Source organism: Python bivittatus, unplaced genomic scaffold, assembly GCF_059951505.1.
Source record: "Python bivittatus isolate LINGU-HERP-01145 unplaced genomic scaffold, Pbiv_v1 ctg000180_np1212, whole genome shotgun sequence".
Taxonomy (NCBI): domain Eukaryota; kingdom Metazoa; phylum Chordata; class Lepidosauria; order Squamata; family Pythonidae; genus Python; species Python bivittatus.
In genome coordinates this window covers 5941375-5960202 of record NW_028277047.1, presented here as the reverse complement: position 1 = coordinate 5960202, position 18828 = coordinate 5941375, and the positions used below count along the sequence as shown (strand labels likewise).

At 47.3% G+C, this 18828-nt stretch overlaps 1 protein-coding gene across 2 annotated transcripts; it reads right to left on the bottom strand.

Annotated features, from left to right (window-relative positions):
- Window positions 1-375: 375 nt before the first annotated feature.
- On the bottom strand, window positions 376-17150 carry EFEMP2 (EGF-like fibulin extracellular matrix protein 2). Of its 2 annotated transcripts, none has more exons than XM_007431796.3 (12): window positions 16995-17150; window positions 13740-13831; window positions 11526-11574; window positions 10817-11053; window positions 9955-10077; window positions 8938-9054; window positions 7070-7189; window positions 5835-5954; window positions 5002-5128; window positions 3617-3812; window positions 2056-2260; window positions 376-824 (listed from the first exon to the last, which is right to left on the bottom strand). In XM_007431796.3, exons 2-11 carry the CDS (start codon window positions 13821-13823, stop codon window positions 2099-2101), a joined length of 1335 nt encoding a protein of 444 aa, XP_007431858.1. In that variant the 5' UTR covers window positions 13824-13831; window positions 16995-17150; the 3' UTR covers window positions 376-824; window positions 2056-2098. The 2 variants fall into 2 exon arrangements, with proteins under 2 accessions (XP_007431858.1, XP_015744177.1); XM_015888691.3 differs by having other exon boundaries at window positions 377-824; window positions 13740-13846; window positions 16995-17149.
- Window positions 17151-18828: the final 1678 nt, after the last annotated feature.

The window sequence follows — 18828 nt, the reverse complement described above, 5'->3', positions numbered from 1 at the left end:
ACCAGTTGGCCCCTGTCCTGTCCTGGGAGATTTATATTCCACTTCCCAGTCTCACTTACAGCCCAGGACTTTTCTGATAGTCTCCCATGCAAACGTCAGCAGCTTCTGATCCTGCTTAGCTCCTGAGTCCAAGCAAGGTCAGCTTGGTGGTTCCACCTCCTAGGTGCTATTCTGATCTCAACCCCTCTCCCTCCCAAAAGATGACACCACTCTAATTTTTTGCAAAAGATGCTCAGTCAACAACAGAGTAAAATCACTCTGCCCACACTTTACCCTGAAGCTGAGTCATTTTTCCAAGGGGAATTTTTGTAAGAAATACCCTGTTCCAATTTTAAACCCTTCTCCAAACCAGGGACAGACGCAGACATCACAAATGGCTTGGTCACATTCTTTCCTTTCAAAAAAACAAACTTTTACTGAATCTCGTTGGTCTTTTTTTTTCTCCCTCTTTCTCGCTTTCTCTTTTAACCAGAGAAGTAAAAAGGGAGCTTTGCTGAAAGGTTCAAATGTCCACTCCCCGTCCCAGGGTGCAGGGCTGGGTTCTCTCCCCTGTTGTCCTCCCCGGCAGCAGGAGACAAGGTTGCATTATTGGCCAGTGTTACGGGTCAAGGAGCAGTGCTAAGAAAGGGTGGAGGGGTCCAGAGTGGCCACACGCATCTGTAAGCTACAGGTCTGGTTCTGCAGGCCTCATCCAGGTCTGGCTCTTGGTGGTTCTGGTGGACAGCTGGTGGAGAAGTCCGTGAGACCACCAGACCCCAACCTTCTCACCAGTAGAGTTGCGTCTCCTCATTGTTTGATGGTTCCTCCACCTTGGACAGACATTTCTGCAAGAGAGAAATAGAGAAGAGGCTGGTCTCATTCCACACCCTAAACTGGGCTTAACTAAACTAATTCTGGGTTTGTAGAATGTGATGTAAAGGGCTGTGAGAATCACTTTGAGGAACAGGAGGCCACCAAGACAACGGTTGGATAAGAGAAATCTGAGCCCACAGCGGAAATATCATTTGAGAAAGCGACTCAGATTTGACCCTCGTTCTCTTTAGAATAAAGGCAGGGAGGGAGAGGTGCTTTCAGACATGCAAGACTCTGTTACTCTAACCCAGTGTTTTTCAACCTTGGCAACTTGAAGATGTGTGGACTTCAAATCCCAGAATTCTGCCTGGGGAATTCTGGGAGTTGGAGTCCACACATCTTCAAGTTGCCAAGGTTGAGAAACATTGCTTAAGACAGTTGACCGTATTGTCTGCATTCACACCCGTGAGCTCTTAAAGTTTCAGAGAAGGATATTTCTTGGCCTTGTTTAGACATCAGGAATTAAGTCCAGGCCTTTTGTGCACAGAGTCAGTGCTCTACCAGCGTGCTAGGGCCCTCTCTTGTAAAAACAAGATTCTAGTCCTCATTGATTTTAGCATTCAGACGAGAAGTCTTGGCTGGGTTCATAGAACAAGCTAGGCTAAAGCAAGGTTGGGGAGCTTTACAGGTAGTCCTAGTTTAACGACCACTTCTTCTGCAATCAAACTTATGATGGCGCTGAACGAGTGGTAGTTACAACCGGTCCTCGTACTTATGGCCATCGCAACATTCCCATGGACATGTGATCACAATCTGACACATTACAGCGTCCCACAGTCATGTGATTGCAATCTGCTTCCCACAAGCAAAGTCACTGGGGAAGTTGGCAGGAAGTTGCAAGTCATGGTCAAGTGAGGTCTCATTTAACAACCCATGCGGTCCTTGTTTAACAACAGCAACCAGAACTGCTGACACTAAGCGGCGCAGTTACGTGGTTTTTCCACTTACGACCGTGTTGCTTAATGACAAAGTTTCTGGTCCCAATTCCGTCTTTAAGCAAGGACTACCTATATTGGATATGCCTTAGACCTAGCTAGTCAGACCTAGATTAGTGTTATCTTTCCCAGCCCTTCCTGGAAAGGCTAGAAATGAAATGGAGACCTTCTGCACTTAAAGCACAGACTCTACCACTGTGCTATGCATCTTCTCCACTCCACTGGGGGCCCACAACCCCCTTTCCACCCTATCCCAAAGCCAACTTACCCCCTTCCTTCCCACACCAGGTAAGGGGGGAGGCCTGCCCCCACTAGAACGGGTGAGCACCCACAAAGACAGTGAGGCGGAGCACCGAGCTGGCCTGGTAGCTCATCAGGTTATTTATGGTGACCATCTCTAAGTCCAGCACAAACTCACGGGGGCCCACCACCGGCCGAGACAAAACCAACATGGCGCTTATATTGCTGATTTGCTGCGGAGAAAACAAAGAGGTGAGAGTAGCGAGATGGTGATTTCCGGAGAGAAGACAGGAACCTCTCAAGCAGCGATTGCACAGGATTCAAGTTTCAAACATCTCAAAGAGTCAACCCTCTGGCAAAAGGAAGCCCAGCACCAACCTTTGCCACTGGTTCAATTCTCTATTCTTCTTCATTTGAGGAAGATTTCCTTAACTTTCTGCCTTCCTGTAACTCTTCCATGTTCTACAACTCAACTCTAGGAGAACAACTCACCTTCTGTCTGATTCCTGTTCACTCTTGGAAAAAGGCTGGTCCCCCTTCCTCCAGTGTCTCAAGGCCAAACAAACCCAAATCCCTGAACCGCACTTCATAAAAGAGTTTCCAAACTGCTCATTCTCATGATGGTTCTTCAGCCTACTTTTTTTCTTAAAATGCGTCCAGTTCTTGAGAATCTGAGCCACGCAGAAGGCAATTTGCAATTGTCAAGATGTCCAACCTGGCATGGATTTCATCTCATGATGGTATTGTACTACTTTTGGGGAGGGTCCTATCTAAAAAAACCTCCATAATCTTGAATCTTTTTCAAGATTAACGACCACTTCTTCTGCAATCAAACTTATGATGGCGCTGAACGAGTGGTAGTTACAACCGGTCCTCGTACTTATGGCCATCGCAACATTCCCATGGACATGTGATCACAATCTTTTGGGTTACCAAAAATGCAGACACGTTTATCGTTTTCACTGCATAAAGGGTGTTTTATATCAGGCGCTGCTCTGATTATGATCTCAAAGAATTGGGTTTTGTTTGCTTTCAACGGGTTGGTCAAAATTCACCAATTTCCTCATTAAATCAGAGGGAAGGAATAGGCAATTTTGTAAGAAAATTGTGGGAAACATACCTGCAGGTTTTCTCCTTCCAGCCTGAAAGTTTTCACTTAATGATTCTTAAAAGCCTGGTGTTGAAACACAAACAGTTCTTTTTGGCACTGAATTAAGGTGGCCAGAAACCTTAACCTCTTATAACAGCTACATGGCTGGCAGATATAAAACAACTTTCTCCTCCTGTTGAAATTGGCTTCTGGTAGAGGTTTGGAATTTTGTGGAGACGGTATTTTGGAATAAAGTAATCCAAACATTTCTTCCTAAATAGGATGCAAAAAACCCCAGCTTGGTGATAACCATCGTTGGATTAAGAGTTGACTTTTCTACCCAGAGGGCCAAAAAAGAAAGATGTGAGAAGGCCAAATTGACAACTTAAAATCTATTAAAGCATCACCATCAGGATGCCAGGTACCCGCTTAACACTGCCAGCAGAGCATCCTTGGAGAAAAACGCCTGTGATTGGCCGTTGCTAGGATGCGGACTCACCCGGATGTAAAATTCTCCTTCCTCATTGCCTGAACGGATCTGGAAGGTGTTGTAGGCTCCGGGGTAGAAGGTGGTGGCTTGAATCTGGAAAATGTCCGAGGGCACCGGTCGATCTGCCAAGATGCTCATGTACCGGTAGATAACAGAGGAAGGCTTATCGCGGCAAAGTGGGTTTGTGGCCGGGCAAAGGCAGCGGCTGCAACGGGAATAAGCTGGCTGAAGTTCCAGCTGTGGTCCAGCTGTGCTGTGAGCACCATTTTGTCTTAGCAGGTTGCCTGAACCAGTGTTCCTCAACCTTGGCAACCTTAAGATGGATGGACTTCAATTCCCAGAATTCCCCAGCCAGCATGGCTGGCTGGGGAATTCTGGGAGTTGAAGTCCACACAGCTTAAAGTGGGCAAGGTTGAGGAACACTGGGCTAAGCTGCACCATCTGACTCAGGTCCTTCACATGCACATGCAAGCACACCAACTGGGCGTTCTGAACCTGGGTTTAGAGTGTTGTGTGAACCCAGCTTGTGGGATGTAGGCACTCTTGTTCCTCCTAATTCTGGCATTCAACACATCTGGACCCAACTCAGGCGCAAACAGAGGCTAAACACTTCAAGGTTTCCAAAACAACAGCCACAAAAATTAGGGGAAGACCATAATAAGCCAGGGAAAGGAAACCTCCACTCCATCTCTGAAATATTGTGGTTGATCTATTTACTCTCTCTGTGCTTTGCGGTTTGTACACTCTAATTTTTAATCGTGTTTTAATGTTTTAATACTGATTGCTTATAGTTTCATCATGACTGCTTTTATAATGATTGTTTTTATATATTGTTGTTTTATTTGATTGTGGTATGTTGCCCAGAGTCACTTCTTGTGAGATGGGCAGCTATATAAATTTGATAAATCAATCAATCAATCAATCAATCAATCAATCAATCAATCACAAACTATAACTATTCCAATTGTGAAGGGACCCTGGACAGAGGGGTGAGTGAATTAACCCATTTTCTGGGACTGGACATCAACCAACCCCATGGCTTGGATTCACACCACTTAGTGTGCTGCTTGAGGATGCCCACCAGGTAGAATGCCAAGCTTCCATTTGTTAAATGCACTGATGCTCAAAGATAGACTGCCACGGTACATGGAGGCTCACTTGGCCTTTATTTCTTTCTCGGCCATCTAAATGCTTCTTGCTAGATTCTGCAGGGCTACAAATCCCTCTAGTTAGTTAATTAGTTAACAACGTTTGTAAACTGCCCCATCGAACTGACTCTGGGTGGTATAAAGGGGCTTTTGTGCATCATTCAAGCGCAACGAGGTCCCTTTACAAGCCCCTCCCTTTCTTTTCTCCTCTCTCCCTCCCAACCCTCCAGGCCTGTCCACACTCACTTTTCGGAGACGTGCATATAAGGTTCTTGGCAGAGTTTCTTCTCCACGCACCGATACCCGCCGTGAAAGTTCACACAGTTCTGGGACTCGGTACACTGATGGCCTCCTGTCTCACATTCGTTAATATCTATGGATGCCAGAGAGAAAGGAAGGATGAAGGAGAAACATGGAGAGGGAGGGGGGAAGGGAGGGAGGGAGGGAGGGGGAAGGGGAAGGGGAAGGGAGGGAGGGAAGGAGGAAGGGAGGGAGGGGGAAGGGGAAGGGGAAGGGGAGGGAGGGAGGGGGAAGGGGAAGGGGAAGGGGAAGGGAGGGGAAGGGGAAGGGAGGGAGGGGAAGGGGAAGGGGAAGGGAAGGGAAGGGGAAGGGGAAGGGAAGGGGAAGGGGAAGGGGAAGGGAAGGGGAAGGGGAAGGGAAGGGAGGGAGGGAGGGAAAGAAGGGAGGGAGGGAGGGGGAAGGGGGAGGGAGGGAAAGAAGGAAGGAAGGGAGGGAGGGAGGGTGGGGGAAGGGGAAGAGGAAGGGAGGAAGGGAGGAAGGAAGGAAGGAAGGGAGGAAGGGAGGAAGGGAGGAAGGGAGGAAGGGAGGAAGGGAGGAAGGAGGGACGGTGGGAAACCAAAACGATGGGTAACTTCGATCAAACAGGGCATCTTCTCCCAATCAAAATTCTCCTTTTACAGCCCCCCGGCAGGATCCCTCACTCCTGACACATGCAGAGCCACCCTTGAATTAACGGTTGCAACTTCCCCAAAGCACCCAACCTGTGTCAAGTGGGTGCTGGTGCGCCACCTAAGGCCTTTTCATCCTCCCCAGTGCAAATCCCAGATCACTGCAGTTACCTTGGCAAAGGCGGGTGTTCACGAGGTTGTAACCTTGTGGGCAAATGCACGAGAAGTGACCGGGTTCATTCACGCACTGGAATTGGCACAAGTAGGTTGAGTAGCTGCATTCGTCCACGTCTGCACAGGAGAGAAATGAAGGAGGCGTTGTTATCTGCCACAGATTCGGCAGCCGGTGGTTTAATAACATAAATCACTAACTAAATGAACATTTTGAGGAGGGGCGAACTATGTTTCGCGTCAGAAATGCTTGTTTCCCAGTCCTGTGGTACTACAACTCCCATCGGCCTCATGCCAGCAGATGATTTTCACTTCTTTTTTTTTTAATATTTTATTGGTGAAATATAATAACCAGAAGAGATGAAGGACAACCAAAAATAAAACACTGCTAATTTAATCAGAAAAGAACACACAGAATCCAAATTAAATGGAGTGACATTTGAAGAAATGAAAGGTATATCCATAAAGTGTGAATACAGCTCAAGCCTTTAATATATTATTAAATCTAGATACAGATTTAATATCTATATCTACCATCATCTTCAATTGTATACTGGCTTTTTATATAGAATTGTTACTTGTTATTTTAATTGTGGATATTTATATTTTTATTGTTTTTATTGTCTTGGATTTTAATTGTAAGCCCAGAGTCACCCTCTGGGGGAGACGGGCAGCATATAAATTTAATAATCAATCAATCAATCAATCAATCAATCAATAATATACACTATCTATTGCTCCACTTTCTCAGTTTTACTATAATGCATTATTTCAGTACAATGATATGCTTAGATGCTTAATATTCTGTTATTTACGTGCCTTGGAATACTGAACACAGGTAAGGAAAAACAGTGGATATTCTATTCATCAATATCAACGACAGTTTCAGATATCAAGGTTGCAAGCGTTATGATTATTTCGCTTTTCCTTCCAAATTAAATATAAGATTGCACGATTTTCACTTTTGAAAGAGGGAATTTGGATGGGGCTTCTCACGGGGGCCATAGCTAGACTGGGTTCCCGCAGCCGCGTAAACCAAGGACGGAATTCAACCCATAATCGGAGTTCCTGCTTTAATCCATCATCGGAGTTCCTGCTTTGCGATCTGCCATCCCCTAACTCTAAAGGTGGAATTTGCACAGCATAGGGGTAGAAGTGGGAGGAGCAAAGAGAAAGGGGGAGGGGCCTACGAAAGGGGGGCTAAGGATAAAGGGGTGGGGCTAAGCCCCGCCTACCTTTGCAGGTAAAGCCATCATGGTCCAGCTCATATCCTTGGTTGCAACGGCAGATAAAAGTGCCATACGTGTTGAAGCAGCGCTGCTTGCAAGGGGCCCCCATCTCGCACTCATTCACATCTGCGGGAGGACGCAAAGAAGCGGACTTTATGTCCCATAACGTTTGACACTCGATTTCTGTACGCCGTTCAAGACTTAAAATAGGGAGTCTCTGGGTTGGAAGGCCATCCACTGCCTTTAAAACACACCTTGGATCCTTTAAACTTGCCCCAGGGCCACTAAGTGATGGATTTGCGCAGTGTTTTTCAAACTTGGCAACTTTTAAGATGGGTGGACTTCAACTCCCAGAATTCCCTGGCCAGCCATGTTCCCCAGCCGCACTTTTTAAAGTGGCCAAGTTTGAGAAACACTGTTCTAAATCAATATTTTTCTGAATGGGGCAATTTTAGATATGTGGACTTCAACTCCCAGAATTCCCCAGCCAGCCATTCTGGCTGGGGAATTCTGGGAGTTGAAGTCCAACTTAAACTTGCCAAGCTTGAAAAGCACTGCATTAATTGATTACATCCTGGTCAATCCCTGTTTTCTTCTGTCCTCACCTTTCTAGTCAATTTCACAACCTGTTCAGCTTGAGTCCACACCAGGAAGGTTGAGTCAATTTCACAGCACCCATTGAAATAGAAGGTCTCTCCTTCAGTTTCTCCCTGCAGACCCTTCTTTAATTTGGATTCCTGCACTCAGCAAGGAGTCGGGCTAGATTTGCTTAATGGTTTATCTAATTTACATAGCCGCCCATCTCAGGAACGAGAAGGCTCTGATGCCGGGAAAGGTGGAAGGAAAGAGAAGAAGAGGAGGACCAGCAGCCAGAACTCCAGGAATTCTGGGAGTTGAAGTCCACGCATCTTCAAGCTGCCAAGGTTGAGAAACACTTGAGAAATGACCAGGTTTGAATGATCCTACTTCGGACACATGATGCGAAGACCCAGATCTCTGGAGAAGGCTCTGATGCTGGGAAAGGTGGATGGAAAGAGAAGAAGAGGAGGACCAGCAGGAAGAGGGGTGGACTCAGTTAGGGGTGATGGGGACACCATTGGAAGACCTGAAGGACCACGTTGGAGTCAGATCATCATGGAGAAAATCAATCTAGGTGGTCGCTAAGAATCAAAAACAACTTGATGGCACATATCATTCAATCAACTAAAACCACGGAAGAGGGTCTTCAAGATCTTCCATGCAATATAGTCATTTGGCAGGCTACCTGTTCCCATGAGTTCCCCAAGTGTGGTGACAAAACCAAGTTCCGAGGGATTTCTGGAAAATCATCAGGGTTGGGCCCAATCTCACCTCGGGGAGGATGACGTTCCAGAGGGCGGGTGCCACGGCAGAGAAGGCTCTCCTCCTGGATCCCGTCAGATGGAACTCCTTGGCAGACAGGACCCACAAGGTCCCTCTCCTGCCAGATCTGATGGGGCAGGTAGATTTAACCAGGGAGACGCAAGTCCCTCAAATACCCCTGCCCCACACCACGTAGGGCCTTAAAGGTCAAAACCAGCACCTTGAATTGAACCCGGAAGCAACTGGCAATCAATACAGCTTGCAGAGTTGAGATGTGACATGTGCCATCCTGGGGACACACATAACTGCCTTCGCTGCCGTATTATGCACCAGTTGAAGCTTCTGGATACTCTTCAAGGGTGGCCCCATGTAGAACATGTTGCAGTAGTCCATTATGGTTTTAGATTCTGTGGATCCATCCCAAAATTGAACGTGTGTTTGAAGGAAAACGATAGCAAATGGTGTCTTCTGAAGAAAGGGAACGCGGTGAACATGTTTATATAGGGTCTCCAGGCGGGTGAATTTCCTCTTACCCACACATGAGCGGTTGTTACTGGCGAGCTGGAAACCAGATTCACACTGGCAGGAGAAAGATCCTGGCGAGTTGACGCAGCGGTGTTGGCAATAGCGGTAACGGCATTCGTCAATGTCTGCAGCGGAGGGCAAGAAAAAACAAGGAATTCCTGAATATTGTCATGAAACTATGTCCCCTCTGTTGTGCCTCTGGGCGTGTACAGAGAGCTTCTCCTTCCTCCCTGAGGAACCAACAACGTGACCCTTTTCAGACTGGGAAAAACCTATCACTGAAAATGCAGACAGGTTAACCTGCTTTCAGGGTTTGTAGAATCCAGAGAATGTTAAAGTTAGGTTTAGGCCTGCACGACATCCTAAGACCCCAACAGAAATCAGAAATGAACCAGTTTAAATCTAACTAAGTTTAATATGTTCTGTACGTGGAGCTGTTAAGCATTTTATTGGTAAAATGTGTGGTGCAAACATACCCATGGTGGATGGATCTCTGAATGGCTCAACCAGAGATTTTTGCGATAATTAGAGTTCACACAGTACACTAAACTCTAACACACTGGCTGAGTTGGCACACCTCTTAACTCAGTCTGTGGGCAAATCAGCCCACGTTCACACATGGAAGTTGGATGGGTTTTAATGTTTTTAACAGCTTCCTATATGGGCAGTGCAGAAAATGAGTTAAGTCAGTGGCTGGGTTACCCTAGGAGATGAAGCAAGCCGTCAACACAAATGCAGTACACAAATGAATAAACCAAACTATGATTAAACAGATGTTCTGGTTCACACAGTGTGAACAGGCAACAACTGGATTCCTGTAACACACTAAACCAGTGTTTCTCAACCTTGGCAGTTTGAAGATGTGTGGACTTCAACTCCCAGAATTCACTGGCTGGGGAATTCTGGGAGTTGAAGTCCACACATCTTCAACCTGCCAGGGTTGAGAAACACTGCCAAACCATGAATCACCCAACCCCATTTCAGCCTGGGTGAGCATGCCAGGCGAACCCATCCAATTCACTCACCTACACACTCAGTGCCAATCTTCCGATAGCCATCTGGGCATTGGCAATGAAAACTACCAATGGTGTTGATGCACTGCTGGCTCGGCTGGCAGTCGTGCAAATCGTATTCACACTCATCTATATCTGCACGGGACAGAAAAGACAGAGTGGAAGTCGAGGGTTGTGACGAAAGGAGGGGGGAGCATTGCCAGCTGGATGAAAGATGAACACATGGGGGGGATTTCCTGGAATCCATTGGGAATTATTCCCCACCCCCCATTCCAAATATCCCTAAGCAGGACCCCTCTTTGGGAGTTATATCTCTGATCCATCTTAAAATCCAGCATTGAAGCTTTTTCTACCCGTGAAATAAAGACTTTGGGGTTTCTACGGTCCTACTTGTGGGCATTGGGAACGCTGTGCCCATTCTCTCCCAAATCAAGTTTCCAGTCCTCAAGGTTCTAACTAAAGGCCTGAGTCACAGAGAAAGCCACCTCTAAGTTGTTGATGGGGATGAAATACTGTTTTTTTTACTTTGGGGTCACGTGCCCTTGGGTTGTATAGGTTACTCTGGGCATCAATCTATCTGCATCTATATTCTATAGCAGTGTTTCTCAACCTTGGCCACTTTAAGATGGGTGGACTTCAACTCCCAGAATTCCCCAGCCAGCACAGCTGGCTGGGGAATTCTGGGAATTAAAGTCCACTCATCTTAAAGTGGCCAAGGTTGAGAAACACTGTTCTATAGTCTATATTCAATCTATATATACCAACATCTGCATGAAAGAGTCTTTTTTTACCATGACGGATACAGCTGAGCCATTGTAGGACCACCAAATTCTGGGAACTTTCCTTTCTTGCAATCTAGGCCCAGCCAACTCACCCATGCAGGATCCATGCCTGTCAGGCTCGTAGCCCTGGGAGCAAGCGTGGGGTCGGTTCGAAGGCTGGGGCGGCAGGCGAGGTCTCGGCCTGGGAGGGCTGGCGGGGGGGGGCCTTTCGGCATTCACATCGTTGATGACAGAGGCCGAACGGGGCAGGCAGAGGTATCCACCGTAATGGTTGATGCATTTCATTTCTCCTTTGCAGGCGTGGTGGATGGTCTCGCATTCGTTAATATCTGGGGGGCAGGAGAGAGCGTCAGAGGACTGGCGGAGATCCCGGTTGGCTGCTTTCGCCAGTTCTAACCTGCTACCCCGTTCACACGACCCGCTAAACCGATGAGCCGATGGAGTCATTTCCTCCGTTTGCACGACACACCGAACTTCAGACTAACTTCACGGGCTGGATGGATGCAAAGCCACAAACTCACCCGGGTCAAACTTTGCCAAGCTTTGTGCCGCTCAGTTATTTACCAATCTGGTTGTGGGGACCCAGGCCTGGTGAAATTTGGCAGATGGGCCTCGTCCTGGCATCGGCACAGGGGGACAGATTGGAGGACTCCTTGAAAAACCCACCCTTTTCCGTTGGGTTTTTTTTCCCTCCAAGCTGTGAACTCACCAGCCCCATTCGCACAACCACTTAACCCCGTAATTGGGCAGCTGCGCGGAGGCTGAATGCTGTTTTTCACTGGCAGGCGGGCAAGGTCGTACCTTTGCAGTGCTGACTTTCAGAGTCCCACTGATAGCCGTCGGTGCATTCCTGGGGCGGGGGAGAAATTGGGAAAGTTTGAAACAAATTGATCAGATCTTTGGATCTAGGGCCGGACTGCAGCCATTTCTATCCTAAAAGATGGGGGGGGCTTTTTAATACCCGCTCCTCTTTGTCTGACAAGGCCATCCCTGACGGGTTCAGATGACTAGGAGAGGCGCCCTCTGCACATGCCCAGAGTTCCCTTTAGTTCTTCCAAGGGGATGGACACGGTTTTTAGATGTGAGCTGGGCTTCCTTGATTGTAAGGGGAAAGCACTCTGCACTTTCTCAGGGGCATCTGTACTTTGTCCTCCCCTCCCACGCCCCAACTATCCCTACTTCTGTTTGAACCTGACAGATCCTAGTTTGGATCCACAGCCCTGGAGACAGATGATAGATAGATAGATAGATAGATAGATAGATAGATAGATAGATAGATAGATAGATAGATAGATAGATCTAATGATAGATAGATCTAATGATAGAGAGATAGATAGATAGATAGATAGATAGATAGATAGATAGATAGATAGATCTAATGATAGATAGATCTAGATGATAGATAGACAGATCTAATGATAGATAGAGATAGATAGATCTAATTAGATCTAATGATAGATAGATCTAATGATAGATAGATCTAGATGATAGATAGATAGATAGATAGATAGATAGATCTAATGACAGATAGATCTAGATGATAGATAGATAGATCTAATGATAGACAGATCCAGATGATAGATAGATATAGATAGATAGATAGATAGATAGATAGATAGATAGATCTAATGATAGATAGATCTAGATGATAGATAGACAGATCTAATGATAGATAGATCTAGATAGATAGAGATAGATAGATCTAATTAGATCTAATGATAGATAGATAGATCTAGATGATAGATAGATAGATCTAATGATAGATAGATCTAGATGATAGATAGATAGATCTAATGATAGACAGATCCAGATGATATAGATAGATAGATAGATAGATAGATAGATAGATAGACAGATAGATCTAATGATAGATCTAATGATAGATAGATCTAATGATATAGATATAGATAGATAGATAGATAGATAGATAGATAGATAGATAGATAGATAGATCTAGATGATAGACAGATAGATAGATAGATCTAGATGATAGATAGATAGATCTAGATGATAGACAGATAGATAGATAGATAGATAGATAGATAGATAGATAGATAGATAGATAGACAGACAGACAGACAGACAGACAGACAGACAGACAGATTGATTGATTTTCTATAGCCACTCATCTCAACCAGGTGACTCTGGGCAGCGAAAAATACTAAAACAATAAAAACAATTAGAAGCAATACAAAAATAAATATATACAGCAGCTGAGAAAATTATCATCATAATTCTCAATACAGCCAAGAGACAGGGCCCTTAACACATTTGGGGCCCCGGGCCCCAGCATGCAGCCAGCTCTTTAAAGCCTTACAAAAAGCCAACAGGGTTAGGACAAAGCGCTACCCAAATCCTAGCTTGCAGACGATCTTTGAAACTCCAAACTGATCTCCTATCGGCAAGATCTTCTTTTCTTTCCATTTTCATGCCCAACAGAAGCTACAAAATTGTAATATTATTATGGCCGTTTCCCCTTGATGGGGTTTTACCCCATCTTTATTCCAAGGGGCCGAAGGCAATGTACATGGTCCTCCCACCCCCCACCCCCCTGCTCTTGATATCCCCTCTAAGAATGCAATTCGGGCACGATTTAAAACAAATCGTTGTGCAAAGCTCGTTTCTCCCCTGTTTCGCAGCACGCCACGCACCCAGCGAGCTTCGATGCAGGCCGTTTACCGTGGACGTTTTTTTTTAAAGAACTTCATTAAGAGCGCCGAAGATGTTACCTAGCTGGGTAATGAAACACTGGCAAGAAAACAGCCAAGTTCAGAGAACCCCGAGGACTCCACGGAACTTGATTAAGTTTCAACCAAGAATAAAACATAAGGAAACAGGGGGGAAAAACCCAAAAAAGATTGAAAAAAGGAAAAGATCAGGAAAGGGACGGAATTTAAAGTGCAGGAAAGAAAAAGGAAAAAAGAAAAGGAAAACTTCCGACTTTCTTTGGTGCAGGTAGAAATATATAATACATTCACCTCTTACGCTAACGTTTAAATGAATACAAGCGTTTACCGTGTACGTATTGGGTTCTTCGGATACTTGAGAAATTGCAGCTTTCAGTAATGTGGCCAGGAAGACGCAGGAAACTGCTCTCATCTTTACAGCTGGAGGTTAAGAGCCTGCAGGTTAAAAGCGAAAGGTACGTAGAGCTTGCATTCTTTAAGACAGGTAGTCCTCGCTTAACAACCACAACAGGGACCGGAAAATTCGTTGTTAAGCAGGGCAGTGGTTAAGCAAGTTGCGCCTGATTCTACAACCTTTTTTGCAGCGGTCGTCAAGCAAATCACTGCGGCCGTTAAGTGAATCGTGCGGTTCCTCATTGATTTTGCTTGCCGGAAGCCAGCTGGGAAGGTCGCAAATGGCGGCCACGTGACCCTGGGATGCTGCAACTGTCGTAAGTGTGAGCTGATTGCCAAGCACCCGGATCGCAATCACATGACTGCAGGGGTGCTGCGATGGTTGTAAGTGCAAGGATTGGTTGTAAGTCCCTTTGTTCAGCACCGTTGTAACTTTGAACGGTCACTAAATGAATGGTTGCTAAGTGAGGACTACCTGTACAGTGTTTCTCAACCTCAGCAACTTTCAGTTGGGTGGACTTCGATTCCCAGAATTCCCCAGCCAGCATGCTGGCTGGGGAATTCTGGGAGTCGAAGTCCACCCAGCTGAAAGTTGCTGAGGTTGAGAAACACTGCTTTAGTAGCTCTGCTGTTCGAGCGACACACCAGTTGGATCTGGTGGTAGCTACTTTGGGCACAAAAAGAATAGGATTGGCGCCTTTTTGGTTTTCCTAGAATCTCGACAGCCAGTCCTCTGAGCATGTGCAGAGTGCAAATCCCCCCCACCTCCAAGAACTCTTCTCGCTGCAGATCCAGAGAGTTCAGAGACCAAAATTGCAGCCAGCCAACGATCTCCTTCAGCACAGCTCTTCCGAGGGGTCCCTTCCAATGTGGGAAGTCGTTTTCCAAAAGTGTCTACCCCCCCCCCCCCCCCGCCTGCAGCGGTGCTCTATTTGCATGGCATTTTACCAATTGCCTTTGCAACGTAGCTGGTTGGGGAGTCCCGTCTGCTCCATAAGATCACAACTTGTTCAGATTTGGCCGAATTAGCATTCTCCTCTCGGAAAGCTGTTTCGCAACACACATACACACAACACCCCCCCCCCCGCATGAGCATTGCACAATCTTTCCCGCCTCCCCACCTGCTGGGGGGCATGCGGCAGCTTTCCAGAAAATTGCAGTAATTCAGATCAGACTTTCAAACTGACGTGGAAAAAAGTGCCCCAAAACTGTGCCAACTCCAAACTGGGTCGGAATCGGTTCCGAGATGCCGGATTGGATTTGACACTCCGAGTTGCCTTAGAACTGAGGGGCCAAATCGAGTATTGGTACGGCCCCATAGCCACCCTATGTTCGTTTTTCCGAACCATTGCCGTTTCCAGATGTGCAGACTTCAACTCCCAGAATTCTCAGAGAGTACTGGCTGGGGTATTCTGGGAGTCACCCCATCTAGACATCAGTCAGGTTGAGAAACACCATCCTAGGCCCGTTTGCACACCTGTTCGTTTGGGAAACCCACTGCAATTCCTTTCGATGTGCAAAGTGAACGAACAATACATATTTATCGTGACACAAATACCCAGATAGTTGGAAAACATCTCTACTATTAACTAAATAGCCATTCTGAACCGAAGAACGATCGTCTCAAATTGAGGAAAGACACACCATTTTTCCTCTATTTTGGGGGGCAGAAATTCATCCCTGCGTTCCCCCCCCCACCTCCAAGTTTCACACCACACCGACAAGGAAGAAATCAGAAAAGAATCCATCTGCAAAACCGGAGCCCGCCTCGCAAATAGCAGGTTTAACACACCATGCCAGCCAATTTTATCCAGTCCCAAACCTGCTCCTTGTTTTCTTCCTCCCCACTTAAAAAAAAAATATATGGAAAAGCTAAAGAAAGAAGCAATACGATATACCCAATTTGGCTTTCCGAAGAGGCAACGGCCGTACACCTTCCGCCAAACACTGGAATGTGTTTAGTCTCAGCACGGTTGTTAGAAAGAAAATTCAGTTTCTATCAGACCTCTGATTGCAGGAATCCATCTCAGGAGATGGATCGAGGCGTGTGTGTATTTACACAAGACAGCTGACCGTCTCCAAGCGATGTTAAATACAGCCTTTTGTCAGACAAACATATACCCTACATCTAAAGCACACCCTGGCCCTGAGTTTATCCAGTTTTTTTTTAAACCCTGCCATCAAATCATCCCTGGTTCGAAGTGCCTGGCAATGCAAAAGGCTTGGCTGTATAAATGGATAACCTATCAGGGATCAAGGGCCTGGGAGGGCTAACTGTTTATACCTTGGCTGTTTTTCTATATATATATGGGGAGAGATGCGGCTGAAAGTTTGAGGAATCTGGAAAGTGTCTTCCTAAGTGCAAGTCAGGTGAAGAAAGGGTTGAGCGGCGAAGGCCATGCGTGCATTTTGATGATCGTTCTCTTTCAAACAGTTCTGCAGAATTGCCGGTGGGGGTGGGGGATAAACCCGAAGCAACGTGCACATGCTGTTTGTTTAACATACAGTGGGGATGAACAAACTTTCGATAGCCAAGGATCTGGGTTTTGAACAGGAAGAAAAAGGTGGCCCGGAGCAGAGCCAGAACAAAAATCGATTTCAGGCTACGACGTTTGCTTGCAAGTCCAGGGGATACGTTCCCGTTTGCTGGCAAGTTCTATAGAGGTTCTTGGGGGTCCCGAGCACTCTGAAGCCCATCTCTTCCTTGACTCACTCCCTAGCAAAGCCCTGGCCCCTTGGGGAACCTTTCTCCAGGCCAATGCTCCGTTTCCCCAAGGCGCCACTGGACCATTTGGCAACAGAGCGAGGCGAGAAGAAGGCTGCGAAGTCAAGCCAACGTGCCAAGAGGGGCTGGGCGCAAAATCAGGGAACAGCAGCCTGGGAAACAGATTTTTTCATGGTCGCTGGTGCCCAGTGGCAAAAGAGCAGACTCTGAGCATGCACACCCCATTTTTTTCCTTTCGAGTCTGGGGAGAGGCTGCCCACCCTGGGACGGAGCGAAGCACCTTGAGAGCAGTGCCCCGCTCGCCTTACAAAGGCAGCACCCCTTTTGTACAACTTATCCAGGACCTTCTCCCTTCCTTCCTTCCTCCCCTCCCAACTCCCTTTCCTTCTCCAGGCCCAGCCTTTTCCTCTTTTTCCTCTCGCAGCCCCCTTCATCCCCCCCACAAATAAACCTCCCATCACTCACCCTTTGGACAAGCGCCTGGCACGCTCTCCGGCACCCCTTCTTTACGTCTCGGCCGGCGCGCTCGAAACACCCCCAATTCTGGCCGGGCGTGGAGGGAGAAGTGACGGGCGGGTGTGCCCTGGGAGAGTGCGCGCTCGTTCCCCCCCGCCCCGCTCAGCCCCCCACACCGAATTCTTGGCCCCGAGACAAGCAGATGCTGCCAAAGGCCTCCAGGCAACATCTGTTTCCACTTAGCTCCCAGCAAACACCCTTTCGCGGCCAGCCAGCTGTTTCTCTCCTTTAAATGGGCTCTGCCCCTCCAAACCATGGCGTGCCAGCCTCTCCGGCATAGGGGCTAAGTGACCCTCCCCTTTGCTGCACCCCTCTGGGAAGAGCGCACCCCTTCTGCACGTTGGCACTAGAGTCTGGCTGTGACATCCAGATGTTGCTCAGGGCGCTTGAAAAACGGGGTCGCTGGCGGGGGCCCCAAGCTCAGAAATCAGCCCAGGAGGGGCCTTTGGAAATGCAGAGACTCCACACCCTTATTCCACATTTTTCAGACCAGTTTCTAGCCCTGCGGGGCGACAGCTCCTTGCCAAAGCGTGTCAGTTTCAAAGGTAGCCAGAGACAGTGTGACGGGGCACCCCAGCCAAAATTGGATGGTTATAAAGGGGTTTCTGCTAGCGTGTTTTGCGGGAGGGGTTGACTAATGGAAAGGTTGGATAGCAAGAACTGAGATGTCAGAAGGATTTAAAGCTGAATGCCTAAAGCAGAGTTTCTCCACCTCGGCAGCTTGAAGATGGGTGGACTTCAACTCCCAGAATTCCCCAGCCAGCCATGGAGTTGAAGTCCACCCATCTTCAAGCTGCCAAGGTGGAGAAATACTGGCCTAAAGACTTGGTTGGGGTAGGTCTTTGCTTTCTGGACAACACTGCAGAAGGGGCGTGTCCTTGCCTTCTTCCCCCTGCATTTCCTGGTGGTGTTTCATCCCAAGACAAAGCAGGTCAAGCCCTTTGACAGGCACAGCCAAAATGGGTTAGGAGGTGCTGGGAGAACGTGTTTAACAAAAAGGCAACAGATATATATATGGACACGTGTGTGCGCGCGTGTGCTTGTGTATACATACGTGTCTGTATTCACTCCATCACCACACCTTCTAAGAAAACTCCTTCTATGTATTGTCGAATACAGAGAGAACTGCTCCTGCCTGTGCTCCTGCACTCTGAAGATGCCAGTCACAGGTGCTGGTGAAACGTTAGGAAACAAGACTTCAAGACCACGGCCACACAGCCCGGAAGACCCACACCAGCCAAAACTCCTTCTGCTCTGACACACATCACAGGAGCATTTTGTAACGGGGAGGACACGTTACACGAACAGAACTGTTGTGTGTTGTGTTGTTCGAGCCGGGTTTAGGGTTCTGCAGGTTGTGCGAACGGGTGTTGTGCAAGGCGGCCCTGTTTTAATGCCTTGCCGTTCTCCGGCGAAAAGCCAAATTGAGATTGGACGGGAGATCAATGAAGAAAAAGAAGGAGATGGGGTTTAGCCACTCTTTCGGGGTGATGGCTGAGTTCCCACGACACGCCAGACCTCACGTGGAATCAGGGACTTCGGTGTGTGGTGCGAAGGCAGCCGAAAGCTACTTATTTGGCTTGATTTCAGCCATCTTCCACCCAGCCCTCTCTTGCGCTGGCCAACTCATTCTCCCCACCATTCTTCCCCACTGAGAAAATTGGGGGCGCTCCAGCTTATGTCTGAATCCGCACTCCTGGGTTCCTGCCCCAAAGCCCTACCTTGCCCTTACCATTCATAGAAAAGCAGAGCCCCACAATTCTCTTTCAGACCCCCAGACCCT

Excerpts from the sequence above, each read along its gene's own strand:
- EFEMP2 (XM_007431796.3), bottom strand. The coding sequence starts at position 13,823 with ATGAGAGCAGTTTCCTGCGTCTTCCTGGCCACATTACTGAAAGCTGCA. Across the intron at positions 9,055-9,954 it reads GATTGGCACTGAGTGTGTAG|ACATTGACGAATGCCGTTAC; the intron begins GTGAGTGAATTG and ends CCTCCGCTGCAG. Across the intron at positions 5,129-5,834 it reads GAACACCCGCCTTTGCCAAG|ATATTAACGAATGTGAGACA; the intron begins GTAACTGCAGTG and ends TGGCATCCATAG.